Raw genomic sequence first — 23,941 nt, forward strand, 5'->3', positions numbered from 1 at the left:
AAGGCGTCGGTATTCCCGGAAGTAGGGCGGCCGGCTAGACGTGTGGAATTTCCCTGAGTGAGCTGCAAAACTGTCAAAAACCCACCTGCGCTCCTTTCTCTCCCACCAGGTGTTAACTCCGTCCGAGGGCGCAGACCTGGCCTCGGGCCAGGAGGACGGTGTGGCGTTGGGTTTTTGCTATCGTTGTTTCGTAGCGGTGATGGGTTTTTATTACAGTATCATTAAGATAGGTGGCACACGCTCTCCTCGTAATAGGATGACGTACCAAGCCTTTGAAAGGGCTTTTACTCTTGCCCTTGGGGTCGCGCGCGGGAATCGCAGAGAAAAAGCATTTTGCAAAGCATTTCCGCATAATCTTAGATGTGAGCTGGCAAATGAGAAGGAGGGATCCACTGCCACAACGACAAAAGGGATGAATGTCATAACCCTAAAGACCTCTCAGGTAGTCAGTGGCGTTTGCTTTTACTAAAGTGCTGCAGAATCTCGTTAGAGTTTGAAGAGGTTAAGCTACATCCTCCTTTCCTAAGCATCTGACAAAACTCCAGGGGGTGGGGGGGGCGGTTATTTCTTCGTCTCTTGCTGATCATTTGGCTCCTCCTTGCCCTGAGCTGTTGTGTGTCTTGGCAAAGCTCGAGTCTGTTACAGTCAACCAACTTTTCAGAAGTCCTTGGGTCTTTAGACCACTGTTAAGTCTTCCCTTGATTACACCTGAAGAAATCAAGGCACAAGTAACCTTTGGAACATAGAGTGACTTAGTAGTTGATCTGCATTTTGTAAACACCAGGTAGATGCCAGAGGAAGGAGGAAATTGCAGTCAGTTAAAAATGTGGTGCCTGGGTGGCTCAGTCCCTAGGCATCTGCCTTCAGCTCAGGTTATGATCCCAGATTCCTGGGATGGAGCCCCAAACCGAGCCTGCTTCTCCCTCTCCCACTCCCCCTTCTTGTGTTCCCTCTCCCGCTGTGTCTCTCTCTGTCAAATAAATAAATAAAATCTTTTAAAAAATGGGGAAAACTGCTCTTCTAAACACAGAAAAGTGAAGACTAAGTTTGTTTAAAAACTTTAGGGTGTATGGGGTACCTGAGTGGCTCAGTTGGCTGAGTCTCTGCTTTGGGCTCTTATCACTATCCCAGAGTCCTAAGACTGAGTCCCGCACTGGGCTCCTTGTTCATTGGTGAGTAGGCTTCTCCCTCCCCCTGCTAATGTGCGATTGCTCTCAAATAAATGAATAAAATCTTTAAAAAAAACAATTAAAATTTAGGGTGTATCATTTTAATTATTACTAATTAAACAGTAGTGATGATTTACTTTAATTTTCATTTTCCTCTGCACTATATTGAGCAGCAGAGATATGTTGCACTTTTTTAGGGGGGCGGAAGGAGCAGAGCGAAAGAGAGAATCTTAAGCAGGCTCCGCCGCCTACTGGAGCCCCATGCAGGACTCATTCTCACAACTCTGAGATCATGACCTGAGCCAAAGTCAAGAGTCAGGCTCCCAACCAGTTTAGTCACCCAGGCTCCCCAATATGTTGCACTTTTAAGAATGAATATTATTCCTAAAATATCAGTTTCCAAAATGGCAAATTACTATTTGGTGCTTTTTAATTAATAATATGTTAATACCATCAATATTATCTGGGACTTGAAAAAAAAATATATATATAGGTTCCCATACTTTGGTTGGATATTTTATTCTGGAAAAATGATTGGCTGCATTTGCCTGTAAAATACTGATTTTGAACCACATATTTCGTTACGTTTTAAAAATTTGGCCTATGCATTCCCCACGTTTCTGACTGTAGCATATTCATTTAATACAGGTGGGCAAGGTAATAAGATTAAGTCTTTGAATGGGATTTTAACAAAGATTATAGTTCCGCTATCTAGAGAAGCTGTATCTGTGGGCAAATTGCGGAAGTTTGAATGAAGAAACAAAGGTTCAGTGCCAGGATCTGGTACTTTAGGTGAATCATTTAACTCTTCAGATTTTAATTTCTTTATTTCTGAATTGGGATGATAAAAAAAAACTTACTTCATGGGGTCATAATATGCTAACATATATGATAATACCTGGTTGAACTCTTCTAGTCCTGTCCTTTATTCTTCTTTTGGTTCTTCCTTACTCACAGCTCTTGTTTATCTGCATCAAGCCATTAAAACCAAAGAATCTTCGAGAATTCCACGTTGGATACTTGAGTAAAATCAGAGTTCTGTTAGCAGGGGAAAGGAAGGCAGTGATAGGTAGGCAACTGACATTTTCTAATTCTTGATACATGATCATCATTGAAAAATTGAGAAATAGTCTTCTATCACTGAAAGGTAAGTATGAATATTTTTAAAGTCTTTTTAAAACTTTTAAAGTATAACAATCAGTGTGAAATGCACATTTCATAATTGTACAGCTCTATGAAGTATCACAAAGTGAACATGACCTGGGTTAAGAAAAGAACATTGCCAGTATTCCCAAAACCTTTTGTGCCTCTCTCTTCTCATTCACTATCTCCTGTTTTCTGTCTTATAGTAACCACCATCCTACCTCTTAGTATCAGGAAATAATTCTGCCAGTTGTTTTTGGTATCATTTATTTGTATTTACCCCAGTTTTATTGAGGTATAATTGGCAAACAAAATTGAATATAGATGTGAGTATTTTGATATATAGACTATCTGCCTTAGAAGACATTTTAGAAATTTGTGAAGTTTTTTGAATTTGTGAATGAATTTCAGTGGACAAAATTTGCTTTCTTGAGTCCCTGAATTAACATCCATTTATGAAAAAAAATTAAGAAATTCCATTAAAATGGGCATGATTACATTATTAGTTGAAATTAGTTAACATAAGATGATATAAGAGGGCAGTGTGCTTTTGTTAATTACTCTGTAACATGGCTTTATAAGGTGGTTTTTTACCTGCCTACATTCAATGTTTTTGAGACTGTTGGGTATCTAAACCACTCAAGACCTTCCTAAGATATTCAGTGCTTATAAAAGTTGAATTGTTCATGGTGGGGGAAAAGGATCAAAAGCGGTAAGAGCAAAAGAAATCACTGGGAACCATGCAAGAGGTGCGTAAGATTGAAGTCAGGCTAAACCAGCAAACTGCAAGACTGAGAGGAGAATTGATTTGGGTCAGGAGCCAACTTCACAAAGTGCAATGGAATCAGCAGGAGGCCTCCTTGCCCTGAGGTCCATCATGCTGGCAGGAGGCACTGCAAATCCCAGTTGGTCCTGGCAAATTCCAGGAGACAAGATCTTGGCTGAAGGAGAGTGAGCAAGTAGAACTCCTCAAAAAAGTTGAAATCTTATACTCAGATGGCATATTTCAGTTTAATTCCTTCCTGTTTCTTTACTCTCTGAGCCTTTTTTTAAAAGGTCTTATACAACAGTATTTTTGAAAACTGCAATATGTATTTCAGAGTATGGATGGGCTATAACTTATCCTCTCTTCTGTGTATGTAAATTGTTTTACATGTTTTTGCCATTGTGTGTAATGTTGCCAGGACCATTGTTGTAAATAATCTGTCTCATCGTCTCTGATTTGACTAAAGAAATACTGGTGAAATAATTATTGCCTTTAAAGAAAAAATAAGTTTTATTATAAAATTATAAATGTAATTAATCTTTATTGTAAGAAATTTGGAAAAGGTAGAAGTGTACAGAAGAAGTAAGAATCATCCTACTATCCAAATATAATCCTTGCTAACATTTTGGTGTCTTTTTTCCCCCCTGTGTGTATGTGTATATATATATGTGCCATCTACCTGTAAATATATTTTTTATTTTTACCTATAATTTTGAATGGTTATATGATATTCTATTTTATGAGTGTCATGTAATTAATTTTCCCTATCCTTTATTTTTGGACAATTAAGTGTTTCTTTAAAAAAAAAATACCCATTTAATGATCGATTAGGACATACAGAATCTTCATGGTTTCCTATATATAATATCATGTCTTCTGCAAATAGTGACAGCTTTGCTTTTTTTCTTTCTAATTTTGATGCCTTTTATTTCTTTTTCTTGCCTAATTGCTGTGGCTATGACTTCCAACATTACACTGAATACAAGTGGCTACAATAGGCATGCTTGTCCTGTTCCTGATCAGTGCTTAGGACAAAACCTGCCATATGTCCGTTTTTTTTTTTTTTCTTTTTTCCCTAGGCAATACAGACAGTATACAAGGTAGTTTCCTGCCTCCTATGTAATTAATTAGAAGTAATTCTCAGATTACAGCTATCTTAGCTGTTTAAAGGAGAAGTTAAGGGTGCTCTGAGAATGTCTGATGGGAAGACCTAGGATGGCTTCCTTGAGGAAATGACACTTCGTTGAGATCTGAAAGATGAGCAGGATGAACCTGGAGAAGAATGTGCCTTTAGAGGGTTGTAGGGGAGAGTGGAACAAATTACACCATCTCACCCCTCCCCCCCCTTACCATTCTCACAAGGATGAATCAGTAGAGAACTGCTGAGCAGAGGATCCCAGCAGCACACTGGCATTCTCAAAGTCCATTGAAATGGGAGAAATGTGGATAAGTGAGGGCAGCTGGTCCAAATATAGCCAGAACCTTTAAGCAAGGAACAAATCTGTTTTCCTTTCAGAAATGAGGAAATTGAGGCTTTTGAAGTTACACAAGTCATGGGGCTAATACATTACAGAGCTACAGTTCATACTCACAAAAGAAAGGCCTGTGTTCTTTCCATAGTAATACGGCTCTGTTACCTCTCCATCAGTGCCTGCCTCAGAGCCATCACTGCCCTTTGCATCTCATCCTCCATGCCTTTATCTGGGTAGCCTCCCCCATCCCCTGTCTACCCCATACATAGATATGCTTCTTTCCAGAGGCTGATTCCTCTTGTTTGGCAATGTCTCATGTTACAGAAAGATGGTCCATAGGGTTGTGTACTTTGCTGATATGTGAGCTTTGCTGGAGTGACATGGTCTGCCCACAGCCTTTGTACATGTTGCAGGTGGTAACCTGAGCCAGAGTGCCAAAGGCCACTACACAAGACTACCATCAGGCCAGACATTTTCAGAAATCCCTCAATTACTTTCTTTTTTAAACTTCCTGCTTCCCAGTACTTTATTATGAAAAATTTTGAAGTGAGAAGTTAAAAAGATTTTATAACCACAATTAACATCACACTCAGTAGTGAAAAATTAAAAGGCTTTTCTTTAAGATCATGAACAGGACAAGGATGCCCACTCTTCCCACTTTTATTCAACATAATATTGGAAGTCGGGTACCTAAGTGTTTCAGTCAGTTAAGTACCTGCCTTAGCTCAGGTCCTGGGGTCAAGGCCCACATCGGGCTCCCTGCTCAGTGGGAAGTTTGCTTCTCCTTATCCCTCTGCCTGCTGCTTCCCCTACTTGTACTCTCTCTCTGTCAAATAAGTAAATAAAATCTTTGAAAAAAAAAATGTCCAAAAAACCCCATAATATTGGAAGTCATAGCCACAACAATTAGGCAAGAAAAAGAAATAAAAGGCATCAAAGTTAGAAAGAAAAAAGCAAAGCTGTCACTATTTGCAGGAGACTTGATAATATATATAGGAAACCATGAAGATTCCATCAAAAAACTATTAGAATAAGTGATTTTTGATAATATAATAGGATATAAAATCAATATACAAAAATCTGTTGAGTTTCTGTACACTAATAATGAACTACCAAAGAGAAATTAAGAAAATAGTTATGTTTACAAATGCATCAAAGGAAAAGAATGCCTAGGAATAAATGTAACCGAGGAGGTGAAAGATTTGTGTAATGAAAACTACAAGATATTAAGGAAAGAAATTGAAGAAGGCACAAATAAGTAGAGAGATATTCCATGCTTGTGGATTGGAAGAATTAATATTGTTAAAATGTCCACACGACCTAAAGCAATATACAGATTTTAAAGCAATTCCTATTAACATTCCAATGGCATTTTTCACAGAAATAGAACAGACAGTCCTAAAGTATATATAGAACCACAGAAGACCCTGAATCAGCAAAGCAATCTTGAGAAAGAAGAACAAAGCTGGAGGCATCATACGCTCTGATTTCAGACTTTATTACAATGCTATAGTAATTAAAGTAGTGTGCTGTTGGCATAAAAGGAGACATTAGATCCGTGGAACAGAATAGAGAGCCCAGAAATAAACTCACTCGTGTGGTCAATTAATATATGACAAATAGGCCAAAAATATACAATGGGAAAAAGACAATCTCTTCAAGAAATCATGTAGGGAAAATTGGACAGCCACATACAAAAGAGTGAAACTAGACTACTATCTTGCACCATACAAAAAAATTAACTCAAAATGGATTAGGGACTTAAATGTATCATCTAAAACCAGAAAAATTCTAGAAGAAACCATAGGCAATAAGCTCCTTGACATAGGTGGGTGGCAATGATTTTTGGAATCTGACACCAAAAATAAAAGCAACAAAAGGAAAAATAAGCAAGTGGGACTACATCAAATGACAAAGCTTCTTCACAGCAAAGGACACCATCAACAAAATTAAAAGGCAACCTACTGAATGGGAGAAAATATTTACAAATCATATATCTGTTAAGAGGTTAATATCCAAAATATATAAAGAACTCATACAACTTCATAGCAAAAAAAAAAAAAATAAAAAGATTCAACTAAAAAATGAGCAGAAGATCCGAATAGACATTTTCCCAAAGAAGACATCCAGATGGCCAACAGACACATAAAAAGATGCCCAGCATCACTCATCATCAGGGAAATGCAAATCAAAACCACAATGAGATACCGCCTCACACCTCTTAGAACTGCTGTTATTGTACAGACAAGATAACCAGTGTTGGCAAGGATGTGGAGAAAGGGAACCTTTGTACACTGTGAGAATGTGAATTGTTTTAGCCACTATGGAAACAGTATGAAGTATGGAACAGTATGAAGCTTTCTCAAAAAATATTTACTCAAAGAAAACAAAAATACTTACTCAAAGAGACATATGCACTCTTAAGTTCATGGCAGCATCAATTACAATAGCCAAGATATGGAAATAGCTTAAAAGTCCACCAATATATGAATATGTAAAGAAGATGTGTGTATATATATGTATAAATTCAGCAGTAAAAAAGAAGAAAATCTTGTCATTTGACAACATGGATGAACCTTGAGGGCATTATGCTAAGTGAAATATCAGAAAGATAAATACTGTATATGATCTCACTTATATGTAGAATCTTTTTTTTTTTTAATATGTAGAATCTTTAAAAAAAAAAAAAAGTTCATAGATCCAGAGAACAGGCAGAGGCAGGGGCTGGGAGAAATGGGGGAAGGGAGTCAGGTTTTAAGAAATTAAAAAATCATGAGCTACAAAAAGCAATGTAGTATTCTGGGTCGGATCCTAAAACAGAAAAAGGGCATTTGTAAAAAAAAAAAAAAAAATGGGTAATACCAGAATCAAGTAGGGTGTTTTGTTAATAGTAATGTACAATGTTGGTATTTTAGTTTTGACATATGTACCATTAGGAACTGGGTGAGGAATACATGGGGGAAATTAGTAAATAAACATAGAAATGTAGAAACAAATTTAAAAAAATTTTACAGTGAACTTTTATGTGTCCACCATCAATATTATTTTATTCGGTCTGCTTTATTACAGAATATCTGTTTACCACACTCTTTATCCACAAGTCTGTCTGCAAAGTAAATTGCAGATATCAATACCCTTCCTACTAAATATTTTCAGTATGCACACCACTAACTAGAGTTCAGTATGTTTACAAATTTTTCTTTTTCTTTCTTTTTTTCTTTTTTTTAAGATTTTATTTATTTGTCAGAGAGCAAGAGAGAGAGGACAGGCAGGGAGAGCAGCAGGCAGAGGGACAAGCGGACTCCCTGCTGAGTAAGGAGCCTGATGCATGGCTCGGTGCCAGAATCCTGGGATCATGACCTAAGCTGAAGGCAGACGCTTAACAGACTGAGCCACCCAGGCATCCCCCAATTTTTCTTTTGATGCCAGATTTGCCTACAGTACATTTACTGAGTATTAACAAATGCTTATGCCTGTGTAACCCTAACCCCCACCGAGATGGGAGAGTAGTACCATCACACCGGAAAGTTTCCTCCTGCTCCAAACCATGCAGTCCTCACCCTGTCCCTGGGCTATCTGTTCTGGAAAACTGCTCCTTTGCCAACACAGATTACTTTGTTCAAGAGCTTAATATAGGTGGAGTTGTACAGTATGTATTCTTTTGTACTAGGCTCCTTTTATTTAGCATCTTTTGTGATTCATCGATGTTGTTGTGCGTATTGGTAGTTCATTGCTTTTTTTGCTGGGTAGTTACCCATTGTACAAATATATGATCTTTTTTTTTTTTTTTTAAATCCATTCTCCTATTGATGCATCACTGTTTCCAGTTGGGGGCTATCCTGAATAAAGCTGCAGCGAACAACACAGAAGTCTTTGGGGACATATGTTTTCATTTCTTTTGGGATTAGAATTGCTTAGCCATAGTTGAGGTGTATGTTTCGTTTTATAAGAAACCTCCAGAACTTTTCTCAAAGTGGTTGTACCACTTTATATTCCCACTCACAATGTATGAGAATTCCAGTTGTTTCTTATCTTCCCCAGTATTTGGTGGTGTCAGCCTTTTTAATATTCTGGTAGGTGCGTAATGGTATCTCATTAGGGTCCCCCATGGGTTTTTATGCTTCAGTTCAGTTTGGGGAAAATGAATGGAAGAAGGGAAGAATGAGAAGCAAACAGTTCTGTTTTGGGATCGTATACAGTGTAGACTTCATAGCACTTATGTACAAATTCTCCAAATCCTCATCCTTTTTATACCTTTCTATTCTTTTTAGATAATGCATTGTTCTTTCATATTCTTCAAATTCATTCTTTATGTTCATAATTACCTAAAACCTATTACTTTCTAGGAGTATTCAATACTCTGAAATTCTTTAGTGCCTGAGACTGCTCTTGTATCTGCTGGATTTGGCTCGTTTGAACTTTGTGCTTTATAATTTTGGAACAGGAGCTGATGTTAAGTTAGAATTTATTTGTGGGAATTCTGTCTGGTCTTCCCTGAGGGTGTTTGTTTGCTTTACCCTTAATTCAGTGATATCATGAGCCCGTAGCCACTTTCTTTTTTTAAAGTTCTTCGTTTGGGCAATTTCAGCCATAGGAGGAATAGAAATTCAAAGCCCAAATCTATTAGAAAACAGGCCCAAGTTTATGAATTCACTTCGAGACTTTTTAGCACCCCATGTCCTATCTAAGACAAGCAATTGCCTCTGCTAGTGGACTAGCTTTTCCCCTGTCCGTCCTTTCATTGATGAGTGCTGTGTTCAGGGCAGAGGGTATCTCTGTTTCAACCCTCTTTTCTTGCATGCCATGATCTCGTCTCCTGTCCCTGGCTGCATTTTAGACCTTGACTTTTGGATGTCAAGATTGGCCTTGCACAACAGGGCCACTGTCTTAGTTCAGCAAGTTATTGACACTTATCACAAGTTATCACAAGTTATTGACTGGGGGGCTTAAACAATGGACATTTATTTCCCACGGTTCTGGAGGCTGAAAGTCCAATATCAAGGTACCAGTAGATTTGGTGTCTGGTGAGAGCATGCTTCCTGGTTTGCAGATGACTGTCCACTTCTTGTATCCTCACATAGTGGGGGCAGAGAGAGAGAGAGAGAGCACTCTTATATCTTTTATAAGGACCCTGATCTCACTTGTGAGGCTTTCACTTTCATGACCCAATTGTCTCCCAAAGACTCCACCTCCTAATACTATCACAGTGGAGTTAGAGCTTCAACAAATGAACAAATGACAAACGTTCAGTCCAAAGCAGCCCCCATGTGGGCCACTGCCCTAGGCCCAGGGCCTGTTCTTTTTTTAGTCATAGAATTAATTCTCCTTTCTCTTGGGCCTATCTGTGCATCTGAATGATGTTTGTGTTATGCTATCCTACATAGATAGGTCTTTTGCAGCAGGGACGTTTTAAAATTTTTCTGTTTCTCCATGTTGCCAGAAATGGAAGCTTAAAGGAATAAAACTTGTGGTTTTCTGTGATTCTTGAAAATATGACAAACAGTTCATCTTACAATGTCTGTCCTCAAAAAAAAAAAAAATTAAGGCACACTAAGCACATGGTAGAACTTTGCATGTTTTTTGGATAATGACTCTTTGCACTGAGATGCCTTCTTGTTTTTGTTTTGTTTTGTTTCACAGGGCACAGCTCTGAGTGGGGAAAAGTGGTGCATTTCTGAACATTCTCAGGATTCACAAGGAAACCAACCATGTCCTTGGATGACATTAAGATGAAAACTAGTGACTTATTGGAGAAGGAGTACCTGGACAGCGGGGGTTTCGGAAAGGTGTCTCTGTGTTTACACAGATGCCATGGACTCGTAATACTGAAAAAGGTGTACACGGGACCCAAGCGCACTGAGTGAGTCAGGAGCAGAGGTGGTTGGGCCAGATTACAGGCTGGCCATGGGAAGAATTACTGTGGAGATGCAGGGCAGGGCAGTGAATAAACATGGCCCAGGCGTTTGAAGGAGACAGACTGTGGTGTGTCAGTGGGCACACTTTTTGTCCAATAACGCTGAGAGCTGGTTTTTATTATCCCTGTACTGCTAAATGGGGATTCTGAGGCTGGTTAGCAAAAAGCTCCCAGCTAACAGACAGTGGAAGAGAAGCGAAGAGAAGGAATTAGAGAAAGGGAAGGAGATAGACTCCTGTACTTGCTGCAACGTTTTGGCGGGGACCAGCCCTACCTATAGAAAAAAAAAAAAAAAGGTAGGCCATTAATTAGAAGTTCCAGAAGCCCTCTCTTTAAAGCAGTTGGTAGATTTGTTTCACTTCCCTCTTTTCTTTCCAGAGTCGTTACCAAGAGAGGCTGCATTTTCTCTTATGCCATCTGTTCAGGCTGCCTCTCCTTGTGGCTCTCCACATGCTTCACATTCATTCGTTCTTTGCTCTGATGTTTCTTGAACACTCGCTACCCATCACTGGGAAGGACTGAGAAATTCCTCTACCTGTGGACACCCACTGTCTAGAAGAGATCAGGGCACACACAGGCATCAACACCAGTGTGTGATGCGTTGGAGGAGTGTACTGCATTTCTTGGGGGCACAAGGGATGAGTGTGCGAACTCTGCCCATCTTGACAGCACCTTTCTGTCCCGCAGGTACAACGAGTCCCTCCTTGAGGAGGGCAAGATGATGCACAGGCTGAGGCATAATCGGGTAGTGAAGCTGCTGGGCGTCATCATAGAAGAAGGGAACTACTCCCTGGTGATGGAGTACATGGAAAAGGGCAACCTGATGCACGTTCTGAAGGCAGAGGTAAAGAGGGCTTCGCTGCGTGCTCGACCCGCACTGCTCCCTGGGCGCTGCTCTTCTGTGATAGTTTTCACTGTCATAGTTGTTGGTGTCAAATAACCCCCTTGTGAGTTTGGATTTTCTGAAGTCAATACCGGGTGAAAATGTCCTGAACTTTCCCTGCCCAGAAGGTGGTCTTGCTTTCCTGTCAGTCGTTGCAGATAGCTGTCTGTACCCCTCACTTTGGGGGGGGTCCCCCTGTGTCTTAGTGCTGGAGCTGGCCTTGGTCAGCCACTCCAGCATCCACAGTTCAGGGGTAGGCACTGTCTTCCAGAAGCCCGTGGTCTGACCTGAGGCAGATGCCTGCTGGGTAGCCAGGAGGTGAACGACTGACTGAAGGATGTACACTAGATGTGACTGTCTGTGGAGACGGAATCTTAGTGATTGCTCTTTGATGCCAACTGAGAAACCTAGAGGCTGAATATAGAACATCAGAGGCAACAACACTGGATAAGTAAGACTCACAATAAAAGAAAAATTGTGTATGCAAACCACATCACTTTAATAAAGCATTTTTTAGCGTTTATCTGCCTATTAAGGACAAGGCCTCGTGCTAGTTGCTGAGGAGGCAATAGCAAATAGAACACACCACGGACAGCTGAGGAGGGAACAGTATGGCATAATGGTGTTTTGGTAGACATCTCCCAGCATGCTGTTGGGAACACAGGGGAGAGGTGCTTACTTCTGTGTGGAATAGATAAGAAGGGATTCCAGAAGGAGGATGCTTGAGCCAAAGCCTGAAGGACAAGCAGAGATTTAAGGAACATGTGTTCCAGTGAGAGAACGGCAAAGCAAAGAGAATATGCCAAATTTGGGATACTGCAAACAACTGGATTTGGCCAAAGCATAGACTGCATGTGGGAATGGTGGGCTGTGGCAGTCTGTAGGGCAAATATCCCCTCCTTTCCCCTCACCCTACAGCTCTTCTCCCTCACTCTACAACTGCCTGAGGTTATGTCCGTTCTTTAGGTCTTCTAAGCCCCAGACATCTCTCGCAGACAGCTGTGGGAAGGGTAACAGGTGTTCGCTGATACACATTGTGTTATAATTGAGTTAGACTGCTCTTCTCGCCCAAACTAGGCGAGACCAGCTGCTGCATGAAGTAAGTAGGCATCTTGACTGGGAGATAAATCCTGTGTGACACAAGGCGTCCTGTAGGATGATGTGAAGATAAGGTGAACTAGTTTGAGCTCCAGAAGAATTCAGGAGGATGTGAGGGAGAAAAGCAGAGCGGGGAATGTGAAGGGGATTTCCTTTGCTTGTTCAGAATTTGTTCCGAAGTCCAAAAGTATACCAAGGAAGAAGGGAAAATCTCTGACTCTTTTTTGGATGGTGGTGATCAGGCTACCAATTCAGCTACATTGTGGGTTTTAAATATGGTTTGGGGGGATTCACTTGAGATTCTAACTTCCGTCATTTAAATTTTAGTGTTTACCAACAACCAACATAAATTTTTAGGAAACAGCCCGTTTGTAAACCAGAGACTGCACGTGTGCGTGCACACACAGTTTGCATTTTTCAGTGTTAAGCAAAACTAATGTTTTGGAATGCTCTACATTAACGTTGGTATTTGTGTAACTAGAATACAATTGTTAAGTAAGAATGACTTGCGAATTTACAAAGACCTGAAGTATCTGATAACAGATTACCAAATAGTAAATTCACTTCCGCATTCTTTTCACATCATGATATCTCACATGTTAATCTCTCTATGTTTGTAATCAGTGTGAGCACACTGAGAATCTCTTGTATTCTTTTTTCTCAGTATTATTTCATCTACACACTGCTGTGACATTGTTCACCCATTTAGTATATAGTAGCATATATTAATGCACTGTGGAAAATGCCTGTTTTTTGTTTATCTATTTATCCCTTCATTCAACAACAATTCTAGGCAGTATGCTAGGTAGTAAAGATGCATATATTCTAATCATCATCGTGTTCCTCTCTCAAGGGGCTTAATTTAAAAAATTTTTTTTTAAAGATTTTATTTATTTACTTGAGAGAGAGAGAGTGAGAGAGAAAGCATGAGAGGGGAGAAGGTCAGAGGGAGAAGCAGACTCCCCACCGAGCAGGGAGCCTGATGCGGAGCTTGATCCCGGGACTCCAGGATTATGACCTGAGCTGAAGGCAGTTGCCCAACCAACTGAGCAACCCAGGCACCCAAGGGGCTTAATTTTATAGCATTTTAATGTATTACCATATTGGCATGAAAGTTTTATTTTTACATGACAGAACACAGCATTAATACTGTTAGCACATGGAATGAAATCTTTATTTCAAAGGGGGCTTCTTTTAAAACGATGACAGGGCTGCAGATCATGATAGTAGGACTCCTGGTAGCTACAGTTGGACGCTAACCTATGGTTCCACTTAAGATTTTTTTCACTTTATCATGGGCAAAGCAATGGGCATTCAGTGGAAACCATACTAAGAATTTTGAATTTGGATCTTTTCCTGGGCTGGCAGCATTACGATCCTCTCTTGTGGGGCTGGGCCGTGGCAGTGAGCCACGCGATGACGTGGGGGACAACTGACATCCTCACAACCATTCTGTTACTCACACAGCCATTCACTTTCTCACCTGCTGTTTCAGTATCAGTCAATTACATGAGATAATTACCAGTTTATTGTCAAATAGGCTCTGTGTTAGATGATTTTGCCCAACTAAGGCTGATGGAAGCATTCTAAGTAGACTTAAGGTAAACGAGGCTAAGCTATGATGTCCAGTACGTTAGATATATTAAACACATTTTTTTTTTTTAAATTTTTTTTTTTAAGATTTTATTTATTTATTTGACAGAGAGAGATCACAAGTAGATGGAGAGGCAGGCAGAGAGAGAGAGAGAGGGAAACAGGCTCCCTGCTGAGCAGAGAGCCCGATGTGGGACTCGATCCCAGGACCCTGAGATCATGACCTGAGCTGAAGGCAGCGGCTTAACCCACTGAGCCACCCAGGTGCCCCTAAACACATTTTTGACTTACGATATTGAGGATGTATGATGTGTTTATAAGGACATATCCCCACTGTATGCTGAGAAAGATCTGTATATCCTCTGGTTCAGACCCCACTACTCTGGAATAAAACAGTCGCTTTGGCCCGTTTGACTTACCTTTCCTTTTCATAGACTTAATGTCACTTGTTTTAGGTCAGTATCCCCCTTTCTCTAAAAGGAAGGATAATTATGGAGATCATTGAAGGGATGTGCTACTTACATGGACAAGGCATAATACACAAGGACCTAAAGCCTGAAAATATCCTCGTTGATGATGACTTTCACATTAAGGTAAATCGTAATCTGAAGGTTTCTAGAAGATTGGGGTGATTTAATTTTAATTCTCCATTGTAAATCCACTTCTGTACCTGCTAGATCCCTAAAGGAAGACCTCACTCAGCTTAGAGCTGGCAACAGTGGTGCTGGAAAGTTCTGCTGAGCATTGACAAGAAAGTTATGGACTTGATGGAGTTCATATTACTTATTTATTTACTCTCATCTACATTTTTTTATCAGTTTTTTTATTTTTAAACTGTAACTTACTCCATTGTAGTAAAGGGAACAAGGAGAAGAGGTTTTCCTTTTGTTCACTCAAGAGCAAACTTAACTCGGTGGAACGTCTTATCTAATTGGTTTTGGCAGCAGGAATCCAAGCACCAGAATCTGAAAGGGGAAGCAGCACTTGGGGGAGAACTCAGGAACTGCTTACACAGGCATCTTTCCACTACAAGATTCTGCTTCTAACACTTCCTTCTAATCTTGGACAGATTTTATTCCTACAACATTGAAAGAAGGTTCCTTCTTTACATTAGTAACATCTCTTACGTATCTCTTATGTTAAAATCTGGGGATTTTAGATCATCACATGCCAAAACCCATACCCATAGGCTTGGATTCCTAGAGGTGAAAGTGAAACTCTCATCTTTGATTTCTTCTTAACTGTATTTTTCTGTTGTTCCACACTTTTGCCCTTGCCTCCTCTCTCTGTTCTGTGTCTGACCTTTGTATTTTTCATTTTGCCTTCTTCTCTGTTCCCCCCACCCCTTTCCTATCCCATCTTCTCTTAGGTTCAGGCTACCCACTCAAAACAATTAGCACTGCAGTCCTTCTCCTCAGGACTTTGGAGTCCTTAGAATCTCGCATCCATGGGCTTCAGGACACCCTTTGGGAAAACTAAAGGTGTGGTATGTTGTCACCATTGGCTGTACAAATCTGCTGAGAAGAAAATACCTTTTCTTCCTAGCCCCCCAAATAGTTGAAAAAACATGCAGAGTAAATGAGGAATTCAAATAAACATGTTTTGCTGTAGTTCATGTCAGAAATGACTTCTGCTTTTTCTCTCCCCTCCCCTGCCCCTAACCCCACTAGCAGATTCCATGGTTTTATTGCATAAGACTCTGAGATACCAGAATTTCACATGGACATTTCTTAGGGGACATTGTCCAGCTAGTTGAGGAAACACAAAGTTTCTATGAATTTGTTCAGAATTAGCTGCTCTACCTAGTGGAAATTTCTGGAAATCCACTATACCTCCCATCTATTAGCTAACCCCCAAATTTAAAGACAAGTCTGATTTGCCTGTGGCTCTCACAGAATAATCCCATTGGTTTGATCTCTTGCAGATAGCTGATCTTGGTGTTGCTTCCTTTAAGATGTGGAGTAAACTGACTAAAGAGGAACATAACGAGCAGAGGAAATTGAATCGAGTCTCTAAGAAAAACGGTGGAACCCTTTGCTACATGGCCCCTGAGCATCTGAATGACATCAACGCAAAGCCCTCCGAGAAGTCAGATGTGTACAGCTTTGGCATAGTACTTTGGGCAATATTTGCTAATAAGGAGCCCTATGAAAGTAAGACATTTGTAGAGGAGTGAGGTGTTAATCAGACCTGCTGAGTAAAATAGTGGCCTTCAGTGAAGTCAGTTAAGACTTATCATGTCTGTTCATTTAATGTCTTTCTTACCCGTTAGACCATAAGCTACACAGGGTCTGGGACCATATTTGATTTCTTCAGTGCTACTTTACCAGTATCTGCCCACACAGTGCCTGGAACACAGTAGGTGTTCAACACCATGAGGTTGAATGAAAGTAATTTCAGTTTGGGAATCAGGGATCACAGGACAAGTAGGAGACTTGACGATATATCTGAGTTCGGGAGGTGCCATAAAATTCCGGGATTCTTCCTGGACTAGAAAGCTTGCTTGCTTCTGCTTATGAAACATTGTATTTCATACTTGATTCATTCACTTGCTCCCTTACTCGAGAATCATTTCTTTTCAGTACTTACTGTGGGCACTTTAATTCAAATAAAGAATGAAGAGGTGAGAAAAGACATGGTTCATGTAGGAGAACAGATACAGAAGTAGTCATTCTTCAGACTAATGGACATTCTCTGGTTCCATTTTCTTGGGTGATTATCAGCTCCCCTGGTTTAATGATCACCCATTGCCACTCAAATCTCTTATCTCTAGCCCTGGCCTGGATATCCACTTATCTGTTATGTCCATTACACTTACCAGAGGAACCCCAAAGCAACATCCCCTAAATAGACTCATCTTCTCCATGTTCCCTTTGTTGTCCACTCAGCTTTGCTCTTCTCATGTTCAGAAAATGGCATCACCATCTACCTACCAAGTTGCTGGACCAGAAACCTTATGCATCCCAGTCTCAGCTTTACCCCTTGTTTCCCATATCCAATCAGGCATCAAAATCTATGAGTTCAAGGTATACATACACTTCTACCCCCACCAGACTCTGCTGGTCACACCTTCCGTATTTCTGCTGAAGCCTGCTCATGCCATTCCCCATTCACACTGCAGCCAAGCTGGTCATCCTAAAAGGCAAGTATGACCATCTCTCATCTATTTAAATCTTTCCAAGGCTCCCTGGGCCTTCAGGTAAAGTTCAAATTCTTCAGTATGGAATACAAGGCCCTCTCTGATACGGCTTTTCTGTCTTTCTCTATCCTTATTCTTTATCTCTCTTTCCTTAGTCAATATGTCCAGTGAGAGTGAACTACTCATAATTCCTGGGACACATGATGATTTCGGGGACTTCCAGTCTATTCATATCCTGCTTCCCTAGCCTGGAATCCTCTCTGAGTCCTCCTTCCTGATTCTTTACATGGATAAATCCGGCTTATTTTCTTGACTCAGCAAAGCCTTCTCTGACCTTCTAGTCACGGTTGTGTTAGAAGAACCCTATGTACTCCTTGAATAGCAGTTACCACTCTGTATTCTCAGTCACTCTCAATAGACTGAGCTCCTTACAGGTAAGAGCTATACCATATTTGTTTTTGTATTAAAATCTGGAGTATGCCATTGGTTTTATTTATATATTTTATTTGTTCTACCAGGCGGCCACCTTGTGATGAATTCTGTCTCTCCTTGCCAAGGTTAAATGTTGTTTGATCATCTGGACAGTAGACTATGTCAGTGCCTTTTCAGGGGGTCATTCTGACCCTATTGGATGAGGCACCTGGACTAAAAGCACAGCCTTGGTAGAGAGAGATTAGCAGCTTTGTCCAAGTTCTACCACCTCCCTACCTGAGACATGCAGGACCTGAGGAGAAAGTCAACTTAAATCCTTCTTTGCTTTATAGATGCGATCTGTGAAGAGCAGTTGATAATATGCATTAAATCTGGGAACAGGCCAAATGTGGAAGACATCCTTGAGTACTGCCCAGAGGAGATAATCAGCATCATGAAGCAGTGCTGGGAGGCAAAACCAGACATTCGGCCAACATTTACTGGTAAGGGCATCTTTTATGACCTGTACATTGCCGGTGAGGCGATTTTTTCCTAGGAAGATATAATCAAGTTGCTTTAAGTTTTCAGAAAACTCAGTTCCACTTGTGATTTCAAATTGATTTTCTAGATTTCAAACATTTTGTTCAATGAAAAGATACCATCCCTCTCAAAAGCATGAAGGCCTACAATGTGCTCTTATTTCTTTTTTGTTTCATAATTAACTTATTAAAAATTGTGTTAAGATTGGGGCGCCTGGTTGGCTCAGTGGGTTAAGCCTCTGCCTTCGGCTCAGGTCATAATCTCAGGGTCCTGGGATCGAGCCCCACATCGGGCTCTTTGTTCAGTGGAGAGCCTGCTACCCGCACCCCGCACCCCCCCACACTCTCTGCCTGCCTCTCTGCCTACTTGTGATCTCTGTCAAATAAATAAATGAAATATTTAAAAAAAAATTAAAAAACAAATAAAATTTCTAAAAAAAAAAATTGTGTTAAGATATACGTAACATCATTGACCATGTTAACCTTCTCTTAAGTGTACAGGTCAATGGCATTAAGTACGTTCACAGTGTTGTACGTCTGTCACCACCGCGCATCTCCAAAACTTCTTCATCTTCCTCAACTGAAACTTTGTACCCATTAAATACCAACTCCCCATTCCCCTCCCCCCAGCCCTTGGTAACCACCTTCTAACTTTTCATCTCTCTGAATTTATTCTGTTATTTCTATTGTTACATAAACAGAAAGGTACTCCTCTGGGTACCTCATGTAAGTGGAATCATATAGTATTTGTCTCTTTGTGCCGTGCTTAGTTCAGTCAGCATAATGTCCAAGCTTCCTCCATGTTGTAGCCCGTGTCAGAAGTTCTTATCGCTGGATGATATGTATTCCGTGGTGTGTATAGACCACATTTTCTTTATTCATTCATCTGTCAATGGATACTTGGGTTGCTTCCACTGGCCTCGTTGTCTCTTAGCTTCTATTATTTCTTCTCTCTCCCTTTGTGTAGCTGACATCCTTGGAAATGTATGTTCTCATTTAGATTGGGCCTGTAGTAGAGGAAGAGGGAGAGGGACATGGATGTTTTTCACATCCTTGCACTTCTTCCCACTCCCCTAGGTTACCTAGGATCTTGCTAAGATCCTAGATGCAGAGGAAACATGGAAATCAGAGGAAAGACAAACAGTTGAGCAAAAAATAAATAGCAAGAAGTCACTTAGGAGCCCGTTTTTGCTATGAGAAAACAGAATTAAAGCCCTGCCTCCAACTACTACCAAGGATTAAAGGAGTACTTTGGTTTATTTGCTTATTTTCTTATTCTCTTAGTTGGCCAATCTTCTCCTGACTTGGTCTTTTCTCTTGTTTTATGCCTTTTTCACTTTTTTTAAAATTAAAGTGCTTATTTTGAGATTATTGTAGATGTACGTGTGGTTGTAAGAAAAACACAGAAGGGTACTGGCTGGCTTAGTTGGTAGAGTGTGGGACTCTTGATCTCAGGGGTTGTAAGTTTAAGCCCTAGGTTGGGTGTAGACATTACTTAAAAATCTTTTATTTAAAAAAAAAAAACAATGCGCACTGGGGTGGCTCACTCAGTTAAGCCTCTGCCTTTGGCTCGGGTCATGATCCCAGAGTCCTGGGATCAAGCCCTGCATTGGGCTCCCTGCTCCATGAGGATCCTGCTTCTCCCCTTCCCTCTGCCTGCCACTCTCCCTGCCACTCTCTCCTCTCTCTCTGTGCCAAATAAATAAAATAATATCTTAGGAAAAAAAAGAAAAAGAAAAGAAATAAGAAATATTCCTTATCCTTTTACTGAGTTTACCGCAATGATAACATCTGGTTAAACTATAGTATGGTATTACAAGTAGGATGTTGACATTGGTAGAGTCAGATACAGAACATGTCCATCACCACAAGAGCCCCTTATATTGCCCTCTTATAGCTACACCCACTTTCCTCCCCAGCCCCACCCCCCTCCTTCACCTTTGTCAATTACTGATCTGTTCTCCATTTCTTTTTTTTTTTTTTTTGTCATTTCGCAAATGTTACATAAATGGAAATAGAATCATAAAATACTTTTTGGAAACACTTCAGGATTGACTTTTTGCCACTCAGCATAAATCCCTGGAGATTCATCAAGGCTGTTGTGTTTATTAATGATTTGTTGCTTTTCCTTGTATGGTGTGGCTGTACCACAGTTATTTTCACCTCAAAGGAAATCTGCTTTGTTCCCAGTTTTTGGCTGTTACAATGAACACTGCTGTAAATATTCATATTACAGGTTTTTGTGTGAATATAAGTCTTTATTTCTATGGAATAAATACCCAGGAGTGAGACAGCTAGGTTGTACAGTAGTTTCATGATTGGTTTTTTTGTTTTGTTTTGCTTTTTTTTGTGGGGTTTTCTTTTTGCCACTATTTTCCAGTGGTTGTACCATTTTATGTTCCTGGCAGCAGTGTGAACCACCAGTGATCCAGTTTCTCTGTATCCTTGCTAGCATTTGATATTGTCACTATATAATTTTAGCCATTCTGATAAGTATGTAGTGATATCTTGCTGTGGTTTTAATTTGTATTTCTCCAATGGCTAATGATATTGAATATGTCTTTTTTTGTGCTTATTTGCTATTTGTCTATCTGTTTTGGTAAAATATTGCTTTACTAACTTTTGCCCATTTTCTAGTTAGATTGCTTGTTTCTTTTTAACTATTGAATTTTTGAATGTTCTTTACATATTCTATATGGTATTTCTTCATTGGATATGTGGTTTGCAAATATTTTCTTCCAACATGTAGTGCTTTTTTTTTTAATCCTCTTAGCAGCATCTTTCACAGAGTAAAAGTTTTTGATGAACTCTAGTTCATTAATTTTTTCTCTTATGGATTGCACTTTTGGTGTCCAGCCTAAGAACACTGTCAGGGTTAGCTTTCAAAGATCTTATAATGTGTTTTTTTCTAAAATTCTTACAGTTTTTTTTTTAAGATTTTATTTATTTATTTGACAGAGATCACAAGTAGGCAGAGAAACAGGCAGAGAGAGGGGGGAAGCAGGCTCCCCGCCGAGCAGAGAGCCCAATGTGGGGCTTGATCCCAGGACCCTGGGATCATGACCTGAGCCGAAGGCAGAGGCTTTAACCCGCTGAGCCACCCAGGCGCCCCTAAAATTCTTACAGTTTTACATTTAAATCTGTGTTAAGTATTTTTTTTTCTATAATTGTCACGGAAAATTTTTAATTTATAACCAAAGAACAATAGCACAGAGCTAAATATTTGATTGTCTTTCTTACCTGTTACTCAATTTATATTTTATTGGAAAAATAACACAATCCATTTTGAGTTAATTTTTGTATAAGATATGTGGCTTAGGTGAATCCCATTTTTTGCCTATCAGTATCCTCTTGTTCAGCACCACTTGTTGAAAGTCTATCTTTCCAAGGTGCCTGGGGGGCTCAGTCGGTTATATGTCTGACTTCAGCTCAGGTCATGATTCTGGAGTCCCAGGATCAAGCCCCACATCAGGCTCCCTGCTCAATGGGGAGCCTGCTTCTCCCTCTGCCCCTCACTCCACTCACGCACCCTCTTGGAAATAAATAAATAAAATCTTAAAAAAAAAAAAAAAAAGGAAAGTCTATTTTTCCTCTATTGAGTGGCTTTTTCTTCTTTGGCAGAAATAAGTTGGGATATCTGTATGCGCTTATTTCTGGGTTCTCTATTCTGGTCCATTGATCTATGCATCTATCCCTCTGCCAATACCCACAGTCTTAATATAGTGGTATGTTTTAAAACCGAGTAGACTGATTCTTCCCATTTTTTTTTTATTTAAAAAATTCTTTTAGCTACTCTAGTTCCTTTGTATTTCCATATAAAATTTAGAAAAATCTTGTCTATAAAGAAATCTCACCCTGATTTTGATAGAAATTATGTTAAATCAGTATATCCATTTGAGGAGAATTGAGATCTTTACTATATTGAGTTTTCTAATCCATGAACACAATATGTCTCTTTATTTATTTATATCTTCTTTGATTTGTTTTATCAGTGTTGTATAGTCTTCAGCATACAAGTCCTATATATTTCTCTTTTGAGCAATTGTAAGTCAGCTATATTTTAAATTTAGGTGTCCATTTGTTCATTGCTAGAATATTGAAATATAGTTGGTTTCTTTGCATGCTAATCTTGTATCTTATGACCATATTGAAGTGACTTATTAGTTCTAGGAGTTTTTTGGGATATCTTCTTTAGATTTTCATGTCATCTCCAAATTGAGACTGTTTTCTTTCTTCCTTTCTGATCTGACTTTTATTTCCTTTTCTTACTTTATCACATTGGCTAGAATTTCTAGCATTATCTTGAATAAGAGCAGTGAGAGCAGACATCCTCACTTTTTCTCAATATTAGGAGAAAACACTCAGACTTTCAGTATGAAGTATGTTAGCTGTAGGTATTTTGTAGATACTCTTTATCACTTGATGAAGTTCACCATTTTCTTATTTTTCTGAGAATTTATCATGAATGGGTTTTGAATTTTGTGAAATGCTTTTCCTGCATTGATTGGTATGATGATGTGATTTCCCTTCTTTTAATTGTTAAGATGGTGAATTATACTAATTTTTTAATACCTAACCAGCCTTGCATCCCAGGAATGAAACCTATTTGGTAATGGTGTGTGATTCTTCTAATATATTGATAAATTCTATTTACTAATATTTTATTAAGACTTTTTCAAGTATAGTCATGAGGACATTGGTCTATAACTTTCTGCTTTTTGTATTATCTTTGTCTGGTTTTGATATCAGGATCAATATTGGCTTCATAAAATAAATTGAGAAGTTTTCCCTCCTAATTTTTGGAAGAGAATGGGTGATGTAAGTGATGTTAATTATTTAAAAGTTTGGTAGAATTCTCCCAAGAAACCATCCAGGCCTGGAAATTTCTTTCTTTCTTTCTTTCTTTTTTTTTTTCAATTTAAAAACTGAAAAGTTGATTTCTTTAGTAGTATAGGAGCTATCAAGATGACCTGTTTTATATCAGAGTAGTCTGTTTTATATCAAAGTAGTGTATCAAATGGTTTGGTAGTTCTAGTTGTGGTAGTTTGTATTTTTTGAGGAAATGATATTTCAATTAGGTTGTCAAATTTATATATGTAAAGTTGTTTGTAGTGTCTCTCATTATTGTTTAGATATCTGCAGTGTTTGTAGTGATATCCCCTGTTTCATTCCTGATACTGGTTATGTATGTCTTCTGTTTTCCTTTGTTAGTCTTCCTGTTGATCTTTTCAAATAACCAGCTTTTTGTTTCATTGATTTCCCCTATTGTTTTTGTTTTCCATTTCATAGATTCCTGTTCTTTATCATTTCCTTTCTTCTACTTTTTGTTTGTTTTGTTCCTCTTTTTCTAGGTTCTTAAGGTTGGAACTTAGATTACCGATTTGGATTTGAGACCTTTTCTCTTTTCTAATGTGTGTGTAATGCCATAAATTTCCTTCTCAGCACTGCTATAGTTATGTCCCACAAAAATTAAAAATGCATTTTTAATTTTTCCTTGAGATTTCCCTCAGATCTATGTATTCTTTAGAAGTATGTTGTTTAGTTTTCAAGAGTTTGGTTGTATTCTTGTTATCTTTCTGTTACTGATTTCTGGCTTGATTTTATTTTAGTCAGAGAACATGTTCTGTGTGTTTAACATCTCTCAAATTTATTGAGGTTTATTTTTTGGCCCAGGATATGGTGTATCTTGGGATATGTTATGTGGACACTTGAAAGGAATAGATTATTCTGCTGTCATTGGGTAGAGTGTCCTGTAAATCTAGATTAGATCCTATTGATGATGTTGTTTAATTCTTTTATGTCTTGGCTGATTTT

At 39.2% G+C, this 23,941-nt stretch overlaps 1 protein-coding gene across 3 annotated transcripts in view; it reads left to right on the top strand.

Moving 5' to 3' along the window:
- The window catches only part of RIPK1 (receptor interacting serine/threonine kinase 1), a 37,770-nt gene that overhangs the window by 524 nt on the left and 13,305 nt on the right, over positions 1–23,941 (top strand). For all 3 annotated transcript variants that reach the window (XM_032861472.1, XM_032861471.1, XM_032861470.1), the window contains exons 2-6: positions 10,191–10,410; positions 11,152–11,308; positions 14,494–14,631; positions 15,963–16,191; positions 17,942–18,091. In XM_032861472.1, coding sequence (XP_032717363.1) covers positions 10,259–10,410; positions 11,152–11,308; positions 14,494–14,631; positions 15,963–16,191; positions 17,942–18,091 — 826 coding nt within the window. In that variant the 5' untranslated portion in view covers positions 10,191–10,258. The remainder of the gene's footprint in view (positions 1–10,190; positions 10,411–11,151; positions 11,309–14,493; positions 14,632–15,962; positions 16,192–17,941; positions 18,092–23,941) is intronic.

Source organism: Lontra canadensis, unplaced genomic scaffold (assembly GCF_010015895.1).
Source record: "Lontra canadensis isolate GAN:19392208 unplaced genomic scaffold, GSC_riverotter_1.0 scaffold21, whole genome shotgun sequence".
In the NCBI taxonomy this organism is placed as follows: Eukaryota; Metazoa; Chordata; class Mammalia; order Carnivora; family Mustelidae; genus Lontra; species Lontra canadensis.